Here is a 16,013-nt window from a genome sequence, read left to right on the forward strand (position 1 = left end):
CTTGTGTTTACTCAGGTTAAAGCCTTTTTTTGCTCTGTTTAAAATTAAAAAGTTTTTTTTTAAAAAATCATATTTGCACAAGCAAAGCACTTAGTAACACGATACAGTATAATTATAGCAGTTATTACGGGAAGAACCTGGAAAAGGACATGAAACGAAGAGCGCTGCCATCGTCAGGAAAGGTCTGGGTGTCATTTTGATCAAGTAGGGGTGAACTAACTATTGGCTCTGTTCTTGTTAGAGGGAATTTACACCAGAATTTCAACATCTGGGGGCCAAAACAGCTACAAAAAGTCTTCTAGCCCTGTTGCCAAATTTGGCACTATTATTCTTCCTAGCTTCATCCCAGCAATGGAGCTGGAGAGGTCGTGCATGCAGAAATGAATTACATCTTAACAAGATGATGGCTGCCCCTCTTGAAATAACCATTACTTCAGCCTTTAATAAATCACGGATCTACACAGACAATATTTGTTTAGCAGGGTATTAACTATAGATTTGTAGCAACAACATAGACAAGAGTCCTGTTAAGCAGGGCTCTGTGCACCTGTCGGATATAATCCTCAAATAATGACTTCGGCTCATTAACTACAACATCCTAGTTAACCGTCCACATTTCCCACTGAGAGGATCTAGTCAGAAAATGAGTCAACAACTGTACAGGGTTAAAAGTGTGAGAGAAGGTCAGTATGTGACCAGTCTTGCTTTGAAAATGAGATCCTCCGCGCTCCTGCAGGACCACACCCTGACCCCACTTCCACCATGATGATGATTTTCAGTAATGATTTTCTCAGGAAGGAAAAAAACCAAGTCTCACATTGCATCGCTGGAAGAGCGTTTTTCTGGTCACTGACCTGTGAGGCACAGATATAATTGTGAGGGCGCATGCTTTGAATGGGTCAGATAGGAGGTGAGACAATAACCACAGAAGGCTTTCCCTCATGTGGCTCCAACGCTGTCCCACATGACCCTGCCGTGTTTCGACAATATCCCGTCACAGGCCATTTTCACAGAGCCGTGCTGGGATTAGCAGGCCGGCTGTTTGTCCTGGCAAAGGGGCAGCAATTCACAGCTATATTTTCTGGGTGCTGTTGCTGACAACCAGACCGAGTCCTAGTAATTATGATATAATTGAGAATGATCTAAAACCAAATGTCCGAGCTCTGCTGTCTGAGCCAGTGTTTACAGAAAACAGCTGCTTAAATAGGCACTTAGAAGGAATTAGAATAACATTTTTTATGTCCCAGTGTGTGAGTGTGTCTCTGTCTGTGTGCAAGTGTGCATATATGCGTGGGCTGGCTATTTGGGCACCTACACAGACAATCTCTTTGTTTTGGAAGTGTTCGCTTAAGTCTTTGGGGGTAGACAGGAGCCAAGAACAACGTGGGAAATGGGCCCTTGCTTCATTTCTGCTTTCTCTCCGGGCTTTTCGTTTGCAGCCTCTCTGTCAGACGGACATTCAGCTGGCCTCCAAAACAGTACCTGAGGCGTGCTGAAGTTTGGAGAAACCAAGGGAACAGTGCCTGGACATGAGAGAATCCATAATGGGAACCGAGTGGCAGCTGACAGCCGGGCCAAGCTGTCTGTCATTTCCCTCTCTGTCTTTCTCTTTCTTTTACGAACATACAACGTCATCAACAGAACACATGCACCACACCAGAGCTCTGCCCAGGTGGTCTCTATGGGTAGCCAGTGCAGTACAAGATGCTGAAATTTGAAGCGACCACACTGGCAGGAGCAGAATTCACTGTGAGGTCTGGTTCGATGTTGAAGTGTTGCATGACCCTCAGTGTGAGCCAGTGCTTACCATCTCCATTCAGCAATTACTTTTTTTCCCCCCTGATCCAGGAAATAAAAGAGATGAGTCATATGAATTGTGATGTAGTGACACAATATCAAGTGCACATGTTTATCAGTATGCCCCAAAAGCCTTTCAGAACACCTGACTAATAATGAAATAATAGTCTAACCGATGAGATTCATATACAGGAAGTCGAGTCAAATGAGGGGACAAAGACGAAACACAGGAACTCAATATTTGTTCCAAACTGGGTTAAGATTTAAACGAACTTTTTGACATCTGTTTTACTATAGTATAAAAAAAAATATCACCATTAAATGATAGAAATGTGTAATTCTAGTCAGTTAAGGCTCACTGTTGCTAAAGCTGAACATAAATTTACTTACAGATTTACCCCTAGCTGTTACCTGTAATTGAAAACTATTCATTGTGATGAACTGACATCTTGGTAAATCACTTTGTAATTACACATAACTAACTGAGGCAGTAACTACATCCAGACATGATGGAGAAAACAAAACCCGGCTAAACTCCTGCCAAAGCTAACTAACAATAGCTTAGCAGATCTCAGCAGCTGCCAGTTCAGCTTTTGACTCAGGATTTATGTGGTTCTGCTTCCTTTAAATCACTCATTTAAATGTATTAAATTGTAAATTAATGTTATTATTGATTTCAATATACATAGTAGACAGACATATGGATACATTTAATTCCTGTCGATGGTAAATAATATAAGTTTATTTTCTTCATTTAAAATTAAAGTGGACCAAAAAGCTGATGCTGATTCCGCAGCACTGCTCTCTGCCTTTGCAGGACAGAATAATCTTCCAAGAGGACTGAAGGTGAAGGTGAAATACAAGGTGAAGAATGTACTCAGGGATTTGCCCGATTCTCGTGGATGAAACTGATCCCAGGGGATGTTTAGTTCTCTATGCCCTAAATTTCTCTGTTCAACTCTTCTGCCAGCAACCAGCCTGCAGCAGATTTACCGAAACAAAAGACACACTCATCTACAACATAACAGTGTCCTTTTTTCTGCTGCTCTGTCTCTTTCTTACTATAGCTGCTTGATTGTTTTCTTCTGATTTGTGCTGAGCTGTAATATCCACGGATACTGTATCTCAGGTTAACTTTAGTTAATAGGAAATCCTGGATTTGTGTCGTATGATGCCTTAATCTAATTGCATGGAACTTGAAGCCAAAGATTAGGCATATTTATGAATATTCAACCACCGGCATATTTGGTTTTAGCTGTAAGCGAGGATTTGTATGTAATTAGATACTTCCCTGCAGAAAGAGAGAAAAAATTATACCCATGGGTTGTCAGACAAGCTGACCGATCACTGGCAACAGTGTGAAGAGTGTTGTGCCCACTGTCTACATATTTGACTGGTGGTTTGTGGCATGATGCCCTCAAACAGCATGCAGTGGATATGACATGCCTGATGGAACGCAAAGCCTGCAACTGAAACAGATCTGCGCTGACAGACAGACAGGTTACTGTACCCTTAGCAAGCCTGGCATTCCCGGGACACTGTGGCCCAGCAATGGCAAGAGCTTTCGTTTCCTCTGGAGTCTCAAGCATGAGCAGACACACGTACAAACACACACACACACACGTACAGATAGTGTGCCAAATTCCACAGAGCAGTAAAGGCAATCAGGGACAGATGAGAAAGGCAACCATGCGGTGGTAAACTGCATGCCGAGGGAGTGGGAGCTATAACAAGGTGCCACAACAGCACTCAAGGGAGTTTGTGTGCTTTATGTTAAAAGAGCACATTGAGTTTTGGGGGAATTTGCTTCACTTTCTTGCAGAGAATTTTCTGAAAAGATTGTCGCCTCTCTGATATCTGTCCGTTAGCAAATAGCCGGTAGGTTAGCTTGGCACAAAGAGTGGAAACACGGGCATGAAGCTAACCTTACTCTGTCCAAAGGTTAAAAAAAGCCCATCTAACAGCACCTCTAAGGCTATCACATGTTGAGTTAAACGTGAGTGAAACAATGACAAATTATGGTTTTACAGGGAATTATGTGCACGACTATATCTTGACCAGGCACAGTAACTTCCTTGGTGTTATCATTGTGACGTTGCCAGTGGAGGCTACATGAAATGACATTAATCAATTATTTAGTGAGCTTTAGAGGTGCTTTCAGGCTGGTAGGTTGTTTGTTACTTTAGGTGGCTGTTTTCCTCTGTTTCCAGTCTTTATGGTTAGTTAAGCTAAGTGTCACCTGGCGGCAGCTTCATATTCACATACAGCCAGACATGAGAGTGGTATCAGTTTTCTCATCTAAAGTCTTGGCAAGAAGGCGAATATGCCTATTTCCCAAAATGGCAAACTATCTCTTTAATCACCAAGTGTCAGCTCTGGAGATGTTTGCTTTGGGAGCTAAATCTGTTACAGTGGCTGCCTCTTTAATGCAAAAACAAGCTAGCTGGTGTCCCGTGAAGGGCATTTTCTCTAGCTGGTATCTGGCAAATTCCTGCCCTCTCTTTGAACACATGTGACAAGCAGCGCTTTGACTCTCAGGCCAAATATCACTGATCAAACGCCCCTGTTTGGTGTCAGCTAAGGGAAACAACAAACTTACTCATAAGGGGGGCACTGACCTGCTCCGAGTATGTTTAGTTAGAAAACCAACACATGTAGTACTGTACATACTAAGGGCCTATTTTGCACTTGTAAAGTCATACTTGTATGCTTGTGTGTTCATGCAGACTCAGACGGTAGTAGCTGGGCCTAGAAGCGTAAAGCAGTGTCACTGAGCGTCCAACATCCAGCCCATCATTGCATTCAAACAAAAGATCTCAGCTAAAAGACTGTCATTAGCTGCTGCCTCAACCCCTTATTTGTCTTCCCACACAGAAAAGTCCCTGTAAGATCGGTTGAGCAAACAACTGACAGATGCTATTTAAGCTTGTAGAGTCCCTAAAAATACATTTGTGCCCAGGGCAGTGATTTTGCAGCTCTGCTGATGGGAGCTTTGAGCGAGGGATCCCGCTGAACATGTCCATCAATAAGAGCAACAGCATTTGTAACATGAGGACGTGGCTTAGCTATGCACTGCCAGTCACAGTGAATGTAAACTATTCATGTCTTGAAGCATTATCTACTGCTTGCTCTGGGCTTTGTTGGGTGTCTGGGGTGCTCTCAGGGTGCCGAGGGTGGTCAAAGTTCAACAAGAGGCTCCCAGAGTCTTTCCTCTTTCAAAGACACTGGACTTTTCATGATGAGTGGCATGAGCAGGTAGGCTGTGAATGTTTAAGCAGCTATTAAGGATGATAATTTAACTCTGAGGTGGAGAGGCAATGAATTCAACCCCCATCTCAGTGTTCAGGTAAAGATTGTTCCACTCCTGGGGAAATAAACATTTACATTCTTGTGTTTGTGTGTGTTAATAGAGATTAAGCTGAATTCAAGCCTGCGTGTCAGGCAGCAATTCAGGTAGCTCATACCGTACATACCTGTTCTATTGTGTGCCTCTCAAAGGGCATCTCCCTCAGCCCTTTGAGCTTGGCTGAGGACAGTTGACATTTTCTAGGAACATTGTTATTATGGTGGCCCTGGACAGCTTCAAAAGCGACAAGCAAGGCCTAATGCCCTACCACTGTGGGCTAAGCTTCAAAGAACGTCATGTCTCTTAGTATAATAAAGGTATAGGATCAAAAGGAAGAGGAGTTGCTGACCCCATCTATCAATTATGATACAAAATTCCCCCCTCACAGAGAGTGGAAAATTGCTGTTGTGGTCATGTTAAATCAATAAAAAAAAGAAAAGTTTATTCTTAAATATAACAGAATCTAAAAACCTCAAAATAAGTTTTCTGTTACAGTTTATGATTACAGTTCATTTACTAGACTCACAAAATTAAACATATCAGGTCAGGCCAACATTTGACCCTAATTTGAACCAACGTTTAGTGTGTGGGAGGCAGTCATGTCCAAAGATACACTGCAGGCCTTCATTAAACTGCACATAAAAATATGATCCACTTCAAAACAGAGGAAACTGCTATTTTTATTGAAGCCGCCAGGGAATGACATGGGTCTCATCAAGGTAAATCAGAAACAACAGTGGATTTCAATCATATGCCAGCAAAGGCCAGGAGTATGAATGTTTCATTCCATCCAGTTGATCTCAGTTCATAAGCAGTCAAAGCTTGATTCAGATAAAACTCTTCCTGACCTTAAATGGCACATGGTTGGCAGCATGGGCGCCTAACTTGAAAGACTAATGCATTTCATACTTGTGACTAAATCTAAAGCTGCGAAAAGTAGGCACAATCCTCAACTGGTGCACAGCACACAATCATCTGCATCCATATGGTGCACACTCTAACTGCAGCCTATGCACATGATTCTGCACTGTCCACATGACGTAGCAAGTGGGGCATAAAGAACACAATTGGGTCTTTATATTCATTTCTGTCTATTTATGAGTATGTATATGTTTCAAGCCCCTAGAATGCTTTTTTTCAAAACCACAATCTTTATGAATATAAACATGAGTCAGGCTGCTGAGGTGAACAGTGTGTGCATGCCTTGTTTACATGTGTCCTGATCAAACTGCTCTATGCAAGGTCCAGTAAAAACAATAGAGCAGAATTTGAGCAGGGACAAGTAGCAAAATCAGACACAACCAGAAGTAGAAGTCTGGAACAATCGCGTTGAGTGGGAACAGATTAAAAACAGACCGTTTCTGCATGAGAACCTCAGTAAACTACAAACAACCTCACTTCACCTGGCAGCCCTGCAGGTTATTTTGTGTGAATTGCTCCGCAAACTGTGCAAATATCAGCCAGTGCAGCCTTTCATTAGGATGAAAGTATGTCCACCGTCACCCACAGCCAGAAAACCACCAAGCATCACTGAAAACTCTGCCTGTCTCTGTAGCCTATCAGCGCGTAACGGCCCGGGAGTGTGTTTCTTTAAGAATGTAAGGTGGGTGAGCCCCTTTTTTCCTGACGCACGCCTGGTATGCAAACATAAATTTAGCAGCAACGTGTTTTGCTGGGGGAACAAAATATCTGGAAGCGACCGTGAAGTGTCATGTCGTCTCCGGCAGTTCTTGGCTGACTTTTGCCTTTTTCTCTCTCTCTCTCTCTCTCTGTAAACTGGAGCCGGAGCGCAGCGCAGAGGGGAGAGCGGACCCATTTCTCCCTGAGTGACTGGGCAGACTGGGACACACGGACAGATAGAGAGCGGGCAGTCAGAGTTGTCTCTCCACACTTTGATATCACACTGAACTTATCGGCGTCAGAGATGACAGGGGGCTGTTTCTACACGACTGGACTGGTTCTTCTTGTTTGCGTGAAGGTAAGCTGCCGCGCTTTCTTCCAATTAATACAACTTTGCCAGTCATTGAGAGGAAGGCGCGTCACTTCAGCTTGGGACAGATGTGTTTGTGAAGTTGACCCACCATGAAACTGTGATTACTTCACTTACATAAACGCTGGCTTCTGTCATTTTTAACTTTTACTCAATTTATTGAGAAAGAAACGAGACACCTGTTTCTTTTAATTTGAGCTTTCCTCTGTTTCTAAAGGAAAACCCTCCCTGGTAGCCCAACAGAGACTGGGGTGCTTTGGTTTTAAGTGTTTTTTCCCCATTACATCCATATATAATTTATTACATGATTGCTTTGATGCTCCAGATTTATACAGGAGCCATAACTGGGACCTAAATAACTTGGCACCAGGAAACTCTCTGAAATAGAGCCTGACATGAAGCCATCAAATAAAGATTTAGTTAACTTTGATTGATTATGCATAAATTAATGTTATGGATTAGATGTTCAGGGCTCTTCATCACCTTCCAGTGATGCTGGAACAGGTCCAATGCAGTTGCAGTGGATGAGATTAGGAAGAGTGTGCTGTTGTCGCAAGTCTGAAGTGATTATATGTCATCGACAAGATTGAATTGATGGTAATGGACAATTTGAATATACTGGAATGCTTTGATAATCAAATAATGTGTATTTAAATAATGTCACGCAGAAATTACATAACAGCCCTGTGAAGTGGTTTTTGCCTTGCACTCACAGACCTGAAATTTAATAGATGGATCATGGGTCATCCTTTGAAAGGTCACAGCTTATCAGTCCTGCATTGAACAAACTTAAATCAGTACGCTCAGCTTGCACTAATCACCACTCGAGTGGTTTCAACATGTTATCTCCTACAGGCCTGTCATACACATGCATCACTCATGCAGGCCAAGTTGTGTAAAAGCTGACACATGCTGCATAACGGCACAGCAAGAGCTGAGCAAGAGTTTTAAGTGGAACACAAAGCAGTTGTTTGGCCTGGAGACAGACTTCAGGGCTCAAACAGAGGGGCGGGATGCCACTGTCAGCATGTGTAAATGACCACGACAGGTGCTAATAGCACTTCAAGGTGATTTGGGCTTTAGACACCCTGGCTGCCATATAGTCCAGCTGAGCACGTCCACACTGTAATCAGTGAATGTCAGTGACAGATAAGCACTTGAGGCTTTGCAATATTTCCAGGCCACTGTCCAGTGCTGGCCTGATTATGTTACAGTCTAAATATTGGGTAGAAAATCTTGCAATGGCACATTAATCGTCTTTGTATGCGTGCAAGCATCGGTGTAAAACTGCTGAGGGTCTGAAGTAGGATGTTTTAGCGTAGACTAGCCCTTAAAAATGATCCCTATTACATAATATTGAGAGCTAAATTAGATAAAAATGACATGTGAAGTGAGTCACTTGTATGTTTCAGATGTTTTCATCATGTTAGTGGTACTCAGAAGGGTGTGTGTTAACTTTCTTACATTAAGTCTGCGATGAAAGTGCATTATAAATGATTGCTCTCAACAAAATGAGCTGTTCAGTTCAGTGTCCAGAATGTTTGAGGCGTTACGCCCTCAAGCTGACTTCTGTGTTACAAGTGGCGGTGGTTTGATTATTTTGCGTCTCTGTCACACAGCGAGACTGAAAAATGACTCAGTTGGGTTTTTGCTCAAGTGGTCAAGTGATTGCCAGCACATGACAAGATTTCCCATCTGTGCAAGGAGTGACTGTGCAGCGTGAGTCAGCACTGGACATTTATCTGTTCACACACACCAGAGTGACCCACTGCTTTGCTTCAGAGACCAGGGATCAACAAGTGCTGCCTCCCGGGGTCTTTGCTATGCGCTGGCCTTTTCTTTTCATCTTCACTCTTAGGTCAAAGTCTCTGCATTACCATTTGACAAAAGAATGAGACTCTATATTTGTGTGTATGGCTGTTGGAAGTTGTGTGATATGTGTGTGTGGGCCAAATGGCCCATGGCTCCAACCCTAAATGGAATAGACCTTCCTTTGTGGGTGACATAATGACATACCTCAAGTGATTCTTGGAGGGTCTTGTTGCTCTCACTCCATTGCCTTGATTTGTGCAGCAAAGTGGAACCTTCCAGAAACATTTTTTTTTCTTCCTTTTTGCTGGATGAGGATTTGAAGGTGGCTGTGTGTGTAGGAGGCTGTACCCTTAAAAGATACCCAAGCATCTCTGAGCACCAAGGTTGGTGGTTTTTAATAATGATTTGGCAGCTGCTAGGGCTACGGAGCAAAGCAAATCCTTGTTGTTCTGTTCTTTTGGCACTTTTGCCTCTGTGCCTTTCATTGTTTGGCCCTTTTGTACTTTTTTGTAAAAGCTGAATATTTGTGTTATAAGTGTTAGAAATTTTGTATTAGTCAGTTTGTCAAATTTTGTCTTACAGATAGGGATGCATTGATCCAACTGTTGCCATACCAGTGGTCCTTTTTCAAAAATGTAAAATCTGTCTCTGTGTCAAATTTACTATTAGCTACAACAACATAGCTGCCCCATTTGCTAAAAGTTCATTGTTAAAAAGAAGATAGTTCTTGTTTCATTTACCAAGTTTGGTTAAATAAATCTGATACCAGCGTTCTACTTTTCCAAAATATATAAAATCTATAAACCTTTGTGTGCAAATAAGATGCACAAGCTAACGTGAACGAACAACCTAGCTCCTCTGTTCTGGTTGCTAACAGTTACTAAAATGTATGTTAATCCTTGTTTTCTTCTCCTCTTGTGAAGCTTGGTTAAACATAATACATTTATTTATTCTGTCCTCCTTTCAAATGAGATGACTACAAAAAGGGGAGAGAACGTTCACAAATTTTTGGTAGTGTTAGCTAGCTGAGCTAATGTTGGCTAACGTTAGCGAGTTTTACAGCAAAGGCTTGCTGCTGCTTTCACATTAAAATGTATTTATCAATAAGCAAAAGCTGGACGAGAAATATCAGTGAAAGCATAATGTGCGTTAGCTTACCACTGCAAATAAACAGAGTGAAACAAAAACTGTATTTAATGTGTTTTGATGACTTGATCGCTTAACAAGGCCTTTCTTGGCACCTACTGACAGACGCTTAAATCTTAACTAAAATATTCTTTTCCCAACAAAGTTTCAGGTGAATAAATTAGGGTAACTTTCATAATAACTGCAAATAAAACACAGCAGGCAAACAGACTTTGACAGTGATATCTCTATTGAAGCTGATGGTTATGCTCCTTTTGGGAGTTAGTGGAAAATGACATGTTTTACGGTTTTCAACATTTGATGGATATAAGTCAGCTGCCAGACTTCCTCACAGTGTTTGGCTGCCACTCTCACTTCACTACATGCCTTTCTTCTAATTACTCAGCTGGAATTCAAAAGAAAATTAGCCAAAAAACCAACAGTTTTTGATGTTTATTCAAGGAAATGGTCCCTCTCAGAGTCTTAATGCAGTCAGCAGAGTGTATTGAAGTCCTCAGGATGGGGAGGCTTGGGGGTCTAATGGCAGGATTAAGTGGGGTCACAGCGTGCAAATGGTCCCAAGTGAGCATCCGTCAACAACAACATCTCTTGTTCTGCAAAACACGCTCCCCTGCTTGATCGCTTGATCATAAAGACCACAAACTATCCAATTAGCTTTCAGGAGTGCCTTTGTTGTGGACGCAAGTGGAATGGGAAGTGAATTAATTTTGAGAGGGATTGGTCCCACTTGAGGAGTAGAGGAAAAGGCTTCAGAGAACATCTGGCCAGTGATGGATGGATGGAGCAAGTTTTTGGAGTGCGTTAACAAGACCGAGTGTTTTTAGTTACGCAGCAAAAGCCTTCATACTCATCTCATTGTTCCCATCTGGGCTTAATCTGTGGAGTGAGACTGAGGGTTGCTTAGTGTGGAAGTGCGGAAGTGTGTGTGTATGTGTGCAATGTTGCTCATAGTCCAAGGCCAAAATTCACTGGTACTCATGTTTACATAAATTGCAAAGGTACCCAAGAATTATTTCACTTTTCATGCAGTGTCCTTAATGTTCCTGGCACAGTAGCAATTTTTCCGGTGTGTCCTACTCAGGTGTGTCGGGATACAAATCTTCCAATCCTGGAAACCAAGAGAGCAGGCATTCATCCCTGTAAAGCCGGCCCAAAAGGAAGTAGCTTCACACCATTCTCAGTGGGCCAATGAAGGAAAAGTCCTGCAGAACAGAACAAGAGATGGCAGCTTCTATTGAGTGTTGAGTCCCAAAGAAGAAGTTCAGTTTCTACAGTAATTTGCAATAAACCAATAGCGAGGCTTAGGTCTCGCACTCATCTCCAATTTGTATTTTTTCTTTTACCTCATTGCAAATCCCAGCACTGCCAGTTCCTTCAGTTCAAAGAAGCCATTGTACAAATAAAAAAAAAAATCCCTAATCAGAGATTTTGCAAATGTGGCACAAATGGAGAAAGTATAAAATTAGACCTGGCTACAATTTTTCTGGGGGATGAGCATGTCTCTGGTTTTGTAATTTGTAAAAGACCATTTCCCCTTTTTTCATTATCCCAGTGATGACTTAGACTTGTTCCTATTGAAGAGGCAGATAAATGAAACTCGACAAAGTGCTTTTGTCTTTAACTTCAGAACATTATTTTTAGCTAAAGGATTAGTCATATCTCATTTGTCTAATCTGTACAAAAATCAAAGTGTAAAAATGACATGCTGTGGTATGTGCCAACACAAGGTAACCATCTGCTGCTTCATATGTCGCATACAGATATAAGAGTGGTATCGATCCACTCTAAACTCCCGCCAAGAAAGTGAATCAATGTAAGTCTGTATTGCAAACTTCCTAACATCAGGAAATGATGAGTAAACAGGCCTTGTGAACATCGAAGAAATGAAAAAGGAGAATATGGCTTTTGCTGTTTGTCCTCTCCAAAATCTTGTGGAACTTGATAGTGTTGTTTGTCTTTCAATCACTTGATGCTGAGTTCTAATAACATGCTGTGACTGACTGCCCAAAGCGGCCTGTGCCAGTAAATGGCATAACTCGCTGGAATCATGTTGCATTGCGTGTGCCAGAGTGTATGCAAGAGGGCATGTTGTTCAGGCTTCAGTATCAAAAAGCGGGGTTTTTGTGGTTTTATGTGGCTCTCAGGAAATGGAGTATGTCTCATTGTGCCACACGCACTAAAAAACTCAGATTTTATATCAGACTGCTGTCACGCATTGATAAAAAACTTCCAGCAGATGGCAACATTACAGCAGACGGACCTTTTGTGTCCAGTTCAGCAGTGCTGGCCTCTGTGGCTCCCACGCCCATCACAGATACTCAGCTCTATTGTGATTTTGCAGGTGGCTGCCCTCCGTCCCCTCTCCGTTTCCTCTGGAGCCCATTGTGAATGTATTTGTTCCTTCATCATGAGGTTTATTTGTCATTGCCGAGCTTGAAAGCTGAGCCTCTGGCATCCTGTTCCTCTGATGAAACATCTTGGACTCCATCTGTAGCGAGCCCACGTCCCCTCCATCAGTGTGATTGAGTGTTGTTGTTTTATCCTGTTGTGTGTTCCTGGACGCCAGCTCAAACTTCATTTGCAGCAGCCGGGGCTCTCCGTGCATCATCTGGCCTCCACATTTTTTCACACACAGCCGATCTGAAAAGCCACAGAACCTTGCAGTCGAGCGACTCTGCCTTGGCTTGAGCACATATGTCTAGTTCTGTCGGTATCTGTTCTGCCCCGGCCTTGACCTCAGATCCGTCCCAGGGTGGGATTGCAGCAGGAGTGCCGGGGAGTGGTGTTAACGGGAGGGGAGAAGCAGTGCTCGGGACCCTCTCGTGACGCCTAATTAGAGGGGAGGGCAGGTAGGAGGTGTGTGTGTTTGTCTGTGTTTTGAAACGGTGCTTGGGAGGATTGTCAGGGGAGAGGAGGAAGCCAGATTGGACGCTACAGAGGGAAGGAGAGAAGAAAGAAAGAAAGAAAGAAAGAAAGAAAGAAAGAAAGAAAGAAAGAAAGAAGGAAGAGAGGCAAAAAGGTCAAGAATGGTAGAGGAACAGGACAGGAAAAAAACATCTGAGAAATGTGCAAGACAATAATTACACTTTAGCCTTTTAGCAGCAGAGTCAAATAAGAGGACTAATGGAAAAAATGATGTCATAAGAGTGACTTACCAGTCAAAGCCAAGACCTTCATCATATGTAGCAGGTGAAAAAGAATAAAACTGAATAACATCTTTGTCAATGACAAGGTTTAAATAAAACACAGTAAAATACAACAAAACCATAACAGACTTGGAGAGGATGGAAGCAAGTGCCACGTTAGAGGATAGAAAAGAAGAGTGGAATATTTATAGAGTGATACTGATGTGGATTTAGGTGAGAGGAAGAGAAGAAAAGGACACACACAGACACAAGGATGTCTGTAAAAATTGGGGAGAAAAAAAAGAGCAATATTGATGGAGTGAGAGGGGAAGAGTTGCATGAAGCATGCACGGAGAGCAAAAGGCCAAGCAGGAGTAATGTAGAACAAAGCCACCAGCATGAAGTTGGAAAGTAAAACATAAATATTCAACTGTAGCTTGTTGGAGAAAATGGAGATGCAGTAATTCCAGATTGACTGACTGGTTGACAGGCATGAAAAAACAAACACACCAGTTATCTTTCTCACTGACCTCACTTTTTTTTTTTTTTTTTTTTTTTTTTTTTGGGAGAGGGGAAAAGGAGGTTGCATATGAGTGTGAGAAAGGTTATGTGTAAGGGGAAATGAAAGGACGGACAGCTAAATCCAGTGGAAACATGATTGACTGAGGAGCTGCAGTGCTGGTGTCTGACAGGATCTCCACGGCTGGCTGCAGCGAATGTTTGCAAGGCTAATGATGCTTCCTGGGGTTCTCACATCTGCTTCCCCCCGTGGCCACATGTGCTTTGAGTAAACGTTGCACCGCCATGACTAAACACTGGAAACCCCATTACAAATGAGGTGCTATTAGGATTACTATGCATACACCCACAGAAGCTGATTGATGAGCATGTAATCATGCATGCTCGCAAAGTAGGTGTGTGTCTGTTGCATCCAGCTTCCTGTAAGTGTGCATGCCTCAGTGTCCATGGAGACCTTTTCCATGTTCACCAGTAGTGTTCAGATCCTTAACTGAAGTAAAACTAGCAATACCGCACAGTAAAAATGCTGCATTAGAAGCAAAACTCCTGCATTTTTTTATATTAGTTATGAAAAAAAAAACTTTTTGGGAAAGACACTTATTCGCTGTCTTGCTGAGGAGATCAAAACCATTTTTTTATGCCTGTCTGCTAAATATGAAGCTACAGCCAGCAGTCAGTTAGCTTAGCCTAAAGATGGGAGACCGCACAGTGATGACAAGACTCCAGGAAGTTACTGCCACTGGCCAAGAAGTAGTCCCGCACATAACCCCTCTAAAACTGCAAATTGCTAGTTTTCCACTTTGGGTTTTGTAATAGATTAAACAAACAAGAAGTACTGTGTCTTAGTACTTTGGTGGTCTCTGCTAGGTGGATGCTAAGCTAAGCTAAGTGGCTGCTGGCTGTACAGGAGTCCTTGAAGTGTCAAATGTTAGAGGGAAATAGACTCATTATGCAGCATGGCCCTTTTCAGAACATTATATTATTATATCTAATATATTATTAGATTATCATTATTAAGCAGCATTTTAATGTTGGAGTTTATCAATGTAGAGCTGATTTTACGTACTTTAGTTAATATGTTAAAAAGCATCATATCTTATAAGATGATAACATGAGTTGCATCTAACAGCTGTCTTCAGTGTAATGACTAACTGCAGCTGTGGCACTTCCTTCCTTTCCACCACTGCAAAGGTGTGTTTCGGTGTGTGTCTGTAGTCTTGTGACTTCTGTGTATGTGGTGTGACCATGGGAGCCAAAGGTTCATCTGCCTTCCTCATTCCCAGGCTGCTCACAGGGATTACTCAGGCCACAGTGCCCTCTATGAAATTCACTTACACGCACTTCTCTCTCTCACACACACACACACACACACACACACACACACACACACACACACACACACACACACACACACACACACACACACACACACACACACACACACACACACACACACGTCCTGGAGTGAGCAGTGAGACGGTACAGATGTAGTGGCCACAGAACAGAACTTGTTGTCCCCTGTAAAGAGGCCGGGGTCTCCCCTTTTGAGAAGCCCCTGCTTGTGAAATCTGTGTGGTCTTGGAGCTTGTGTGTGTAAAGTATTAAGTCCATCTGTGTGTTTTTGTGTTATTTCTGTGGGTGAAATAAATTTGCGCAGTTGCACATGCATGTTTGATGTTATTCGGTTAAAACTCTTTAAACTGTCTCTTCTGAGTCTGGAGGTGGGTCTGAACTAAGAGTGAACTTGACTGTGAACTTTAAGCGACCTTTTTATTGAAGTTTTCATGTTTTCAGAAAGCCTGTACAGGCCTGTTTGTGTGTTGTGCAGTGATTGATGCTTGACCTCTGAAAATAATTACCCCTATGAGAAAAATGCACCTGTAGGTCACTGTTGTATTTGGTCATCGGCCCGGGGACGGCCTTTGTCTCAACGTGGTGATGCATTTGAAGTGCCACCGTGGAATTTGGTCCCATGCATACCTCTGTGTGGTGACATCATCCAGATTGGTGTCTTGCTCTGATCTCGGGGGGGGGGGTGTGTGGACCACATGCAAAAACAGTCTCGCATGCGCCCAGCTTGTTGGAATCTGTCGTCCTCCGGTCCGAATCCTCTCAGCACCCCCCCTTCCCCTCCTCTCCTCCTGTCTCCATGATGACAGGTATGCAGCTTGAAAAGTATTTGGCAACCGTGACCTGGAAAAGTGCACATTTGACATTGAGCATGTCACTCACCCTTCATTTTCCCCCACTCCTTCACTTCAATGGGACATAATACTCT

At 42.7% G+C, this 16,013-nt stretch overlaps 1 protein-coding gene across 1 annotated transcript in view; it reads left to right on the plus strand.

The window, feature by feature from the left end:
- The first annotated feature begins 7,010 nt into the window (after positions 1-7,010).
- adamtsl1 (ADAMTS like 1) overlaps positions 7,011-16,013 on the plus strand; it is a 77,938-nt gene continuing 68,935 nt past the window's right edge. The window contains exon 1 of the mRNA XM_022758833.1: positions 7,011-7,121. Within this exon, the coding sequence (XP_022614554.1) occupies positions 7,068-7,121 (54 nt within the window). The 5' untranslated portion in view covers positions 7,011-7,067. The remainder of the gene's footprint in view (positions 7,122-16,013) is intronic.

This window comes from Seriola dumerili, unplaced genomic scaffold (genome assembly GCF_002260705.1).
Source record: "Seriola dumerili isolate Sdu_G_001 unplaced genomic scaffold, Sdu_1.0 BDQW01000309.1, whole genome shotgun sequence".
Classification (NCBI taxonomy): domain Eukaryota; kingdom Metazoa; phylum Chordata; class Actinopteri; order Carangiformes; family Carangidae; genus Seriola; species Seriola dumerili.